Source organism: Poecilia formosa, unplaced genomic scaffold (genome assembly GCF_000485575.1).
Source record: "Poecilia formosa unplaced genomic scaffold, Poecilia_formosa-5.1.2 Scaffold173, whole genome shotgun sequence".
Taxonomy (NCBI): domain Eukaryota; kingdom Metazoa; phylum Chordata; class Actinopteri; order Cyprinodontiformes; family Poeciliidae; genus Poecilia; species Poecilia formosa.
The window spans coordinates 1,355,253-1,359,813 of record NW_006800112.1 but is presented as its reverse complement, the minus strand read 5'-3'; the positions used below and the strand labels follow the sequence as shown (position 1 = coordinate 1,359,813).

The following is a 4,561-nucleotide window of genomic DNA, read 5'->3' as shown; positions in this document are numbered from 1 at the left end:
TAGAACTGCTGAAACATTCCTGCTGTTACTTTGATGTTCAATGTCTTTTTTTCTTTATTGGTTCTGTTTTTCCAGATTATTGTCTTTCATTTTCTTATTAATGACTTTGGATGTAATCCTTATAATAATGTTTCAGACTGTATAAATCTCAGGCAGAGTTTTATCCAGCTTTTTGTTTGCTTTTTGTATTTATATAGATAAAGACATTACAAAGTCAGAATGATGATAGTTTTGTATGGAGATAAATTTGGGCCTCTTCTGTATCTCCTCATCACTGATTTCACACCAGCGTCTCTGACAGGAAAGTCAACAGCTTCATTGCGTGAATAAAATCTGAAGAGAAAACTCATGTCATATATCATATTTCCTTCAGCATATGCACTACAAACATGTGAGGACTGTACCAAGCTATAACTGAAATCAATGTCAATTTCCATTTCCATTTGTATTTGTTTAAACCAAACACACCTGTTCTTCTCTTAGCTGCTTCAAACTGTTGTTAAAAATGTAAATCCCATTCAGGGAGGACATTCAGCTTTGGAGTAAGGCCACATAAAACTTTACACATAAATATGATGGGGTCTAAGTTTTCCCCTGAGACGGAATCAAAATATAAAGCAATCAACATGAGCTTGTGATACTGCTGAGAGCATGTTTGAAGAATCTCTAAAAAGTAAAAAGGTAGATTCATTCAAGCTCTTTCTAGATATTTCTTTTAAAAATTGCTTAATTATGTAATACAGTCATCAAAAACATTCCTAATATGTCAGTCAATGAAGAGACATTACAACTGAATATCATCTGTATAAATGTGGTGTAAAATGTTGCAACAAATGCTTTTCATCAGTTACCATAAGTACAACTTGAATAGATGTGTCCCCAGAACAGAGCCCTGAGGAACCCCGTGTCAGATCAGTGTAAAACATAAGGCTGCAAAAATGGCCAGAAACAGAAGAACATCTTTTTTTTGTCTATATCTGTGGTTTTACCAGTAAGCTCTGGCTCCAAGAAATCACTTATCAGAATAGAGATAAAGAGACAAAACAGGAAGAAACAACCCAGAACTTAATGATCTACTAAGAGAGGACAACTCGAACAGGCAAAACGACAGAGACGAACATTTACCCGGACATGGATCACCGGCTGGTGGTTTTGCTCCTGCTACTACTCTGGTGCTCAGGTAGGACAGAACAATGTTAATGTCAAAATGCAAAATAAAACATCAGTCAATTCAATTTGGTTTTGTTGATTTATAAAGAGAATCATGGTTTAAAACTTTTATTTTTCTTTGCAGGGTTTTTTTTTATTTTATTTTTACTGTTTAAAATATTGTATATCTGCTTACTTTGATTAGGGCTGTTTTGCAAAAAGATCATTTCATATATTTTTTCTCTCATGTAACAGAAATGACCTCATGACATCAAGGCACTGAGTTGTTGAAGTGTCTCAATTCTGATTACTTAAAACTAATTCGGACAACATTATTAAGAAGTTAATATGACTTAAACAAAGCTTGAAATGAATAGTCATATTTAATTCAGCTCAGTTTGATTTATAAAAATGTTTCAGATTTTATCAGCAAAACACAGAACAGGCATAAAGATCCATGATTTTAATGAGGTTTTTTTTTGTTGTTCTTATTTACATCTATAGACCTGCATGCTGAAAGAAACTACAGCTCAGCAGGTAATCAGATCCCGTTCAATCAATTTCACTGTTCATATTGTACCAAAAATACATCTATACATGTATACAGGAGGTGAAAAAAGGTCTTTTTTTCTTCTTTTTTGTCACATGGATTGATCAGGAGCTAAAATGGATTGGAAGAGTGATTTTTTTTTAGTTTAGTTTATCAGTGTTATTACCATAACACTATAATCTCCCTTGAAAAATTGTAATAGTTGCAAATTTAAGTGAATTTTTTCAGTGAGGCGATCAGCACATTTTCAATGCACATAGATCATGCTTTGAAGATCTTTGTAATATTTCACAATTTAAAAAATAATTTAACTAAGGAGATTTAGAGATTGAAAAAATGCACTCAATAAACTGACTGCAGTTACACTGAGTTTTTTGAGTGTAAGTGCACTCACACTCATGTATTATGTATGCGTGTTTATGTGTCTGTATGTGTGTGACATGTCCCTCTGCTTTACTTTTTCAGGAGCTCCATGTGAAACAGCTAAAGCCGACATTGTGATTTTAGTCGACGGGTCTAACTGTATTCTCCCTTTAGGCTTTAGATATATGAAATTGTTTATATCTGAACTACTTCAAACCATGCATATTGGCCCCAACAGTTTCCAGATTGGTAATACTTTTATTTTCATCAACAAGCGTTGTGTGATGATGCCGTTTTTATAAGAAGTAAATTTTTTTAAACTCATACATTTAGAAAGCATAGAAATGTTTTGAACAGATAGATCAGTTTCAACTTTCTTGAAATTCAGAAATTTACATATATTTGATCAGTATCTGGGAAAGCTGTCCTTTAAATAGTAAACAAAAAAATTTAAATTCAGGCTGTGAGAAAAAAAAATATTCAGTAAATATCTGGTTTCAAATGTATCCTGATGCTGTTATTTGTTCAAAATAGTTATAAAAAGAACTTAATTTAGAAAATATAGCAACATTGAAATAGATGGATGGTAATGTTTTTTCTACTTGTTCAACACATCAATATTAAATTTATAAAGAATAAAAAGAACAACTTATAATTTTCTATTTTGACCAATGATTATGTGCTTTTTGTAGGTCTGACTCAGTTCAGTACCGAACCAAAGACTGAGTGGAATTTGAACACACACAGAACCAAAGAGTCCCTGATGAAGGCTATTAAAAAAATACGACAGAATGGTGGAGAAACAAACACAGGTCAGCACCTTATTGTCATTACACCAACTACTTGGTGTAATGACAAGCACAGGTCAGGATATTATTGCTAATAAAGCAGATTCAACAGCTGTGGAGTTTCAGGTTCTGTTCACTCACAAACCAGAACATTTCAGAAAAACAAATTAAATGGTGCCATTTCAGGCACTGTATGAAATCTGACAGTTTACTTCAATTACCTCTGATCAGAATTCAGACCTCACTAGAAAAAGGATCATCTTTTATCAGAGGACAAAAGACGGGATTCAGTGACATTCAAGAAGAAGTACAGATTACAGAAATGCTAAGTGGCTATTGCTATGGTGATTTCCCTATACTTTTCTGGGTAGCAGTGGGAAGGCGACGCTGTCAGGAACACCTTTGTTGTGATACAGCCAGATAAGAATCTGGGACACATGTAGCTCTGAGCCTTTAAAGGGACTTTTAATCCTTTTGTAAATTTTTTATTGTTTTTGAAACTTACAGAAAAAGCTCTGAAACACATTCTGCATCACAGCTTTAAACCCACGGCGGGGATGCGTCCTGACTCTAAAAAAGTGGCAATTCTGATCATTTCTGGAGAATCTCAAGATGACATTCGACTTCCTGCCAAAAACCTGAAAGACACTGGGATAGAGATACACGTTATTGGTGACTGGCTTTTTCTGTACTGATTGAGTTTAAATAATTTATAGTTTATAGCTTTTAAATAATCAGAGTACAACACTTCAAAATCAAAAGTTGCTTAGATAAATTGGATGAGTAAAGTCGCTAAGATGGATCGCAATGTGATTGATGACCTTTTGTTTTCAGACTGATTATTAGTCTGAGAGACACATCAGTATTAGAGTTGTTTACAGAAATTAAAGTTTAGTCCTGTTGTCCACCAAGTTGTTTTCTTCTTAATGTATCAGTACAGTAATGACATTTGTTTTTTAGGTGTGGGCCAACAAGATGAATGGAGGATCATTGCTTCTGGAGGTGCTGGAACATATGTGTACACCACTTCAGATTTTGGATCTCTCCACAGCATTAGAAACAACCTGAGCCACAGCCTGTGTCACAGAGCTCCCAGCAGAGGTAGGCATCATCTGCATACACTTAGCAACAGGTGGATATTTGAAGCTCAACATGGACTTTGATTCTGGCTCATTTTAGGATTGATAACTCTCTAAAGCAGTGGTCTTAAACTCCAGTCCTCAAAGGTTGGCATCCTTCAGATTCTAGAAGTATCTCTGCTTCAGCAAACCGGGTTTCAATATTAGCTCGTTAGCAGAGCTCTGTAGAGCTTGACTGCATGTTAATGAGGCAGTTTGCTTTTTAATTCAAACATGTGAGACAAGGAACACATGTAAAAGCTGCAGGACTCTGACACTCAAGGAAAGTATCTTGAAGCCACTGCTCTGAACCCTGACCTATCAAGCGCTAAGGTGGAAATTAAGATACTGAAATCAACAGCATTTCAAATACGCTAAGATGGCAATGATGTGTGTGTGACGAAGATTTCTCCTGAAATACTGATTCTGTTTCATGAATATGTGGAGCAGAATCCAACACGGGTATATTTAATTGTGAAAGAAAGTGTTCAGCAACACAGAACAGAAATGCTAGACTGTGCCAGCAGACTACCGCAGTCTAGTCATATTTTTTAAAAACATGATAAAATTAAGGTCTCAATGAATGTCTGACT

General features: G+C 34.9%; 2 protein-coding genes across 4 annotated transcripts in view; both read left to right on the top strand.

The window, feature by feature from the left end:
- Positions 1-4,561, top strand: part of LOC103147085 (scavenger receptor cysteine-rich type 1 protein M130-like) — an 18,103-nt gene that overhangs the window by 4,613 nt on the left and 8,929 nt on the right. The gene's annotated exons all lie outside the window — the stretch shown is intronic.
- Positions 2,121-4,238, top strand: LOC107837768 (collagen alpha-1(XII) chain-like). Its single transcript, XM_016678043.1, has 4 exons — positions 2,121-2,311; positions 2,755-2,874; positions 3,358-3,522; positions 3,811-4,238. Exons 1-4 carry the CDS (start codon positions 2,140-2,142, stop codon positions 4,011-4,013), a joined length of 660 nt encoding a protein of 219 aa, XP_016533529.1. The 5' UTR covers positions 2,121-2,139; the 3' UTR covers positions 4,014-4,238.

What these genes read in the sequence shown, in the direction of transcription:
- LOC107837768 (XM_016678043.1), top strand. Translation starts at nt 2,140, where the DNA reads ATGTCCCTCTGCTTTACTTTTTCAGGAGCTCCATGTGAAACAGCTAAA. An exon ending in CCCCAACAGTTTCCAGATTG is followed by an intron (nt 2,312 to 2,754) that starts GTAATACTTTTA and finishes TGCTTTTTGTAG; the next exon opens with GTCTGACTCAGTTCAGTACC. An exon ending in GATAGAGATACACGTTATTG is followed by an intron (nt 3,523 to 3,810) that starts GTGACTGGCTTT and finishes TTTGTTTTTTAG; the next exon opens with GTGTGGGCCAACAAGATGAA.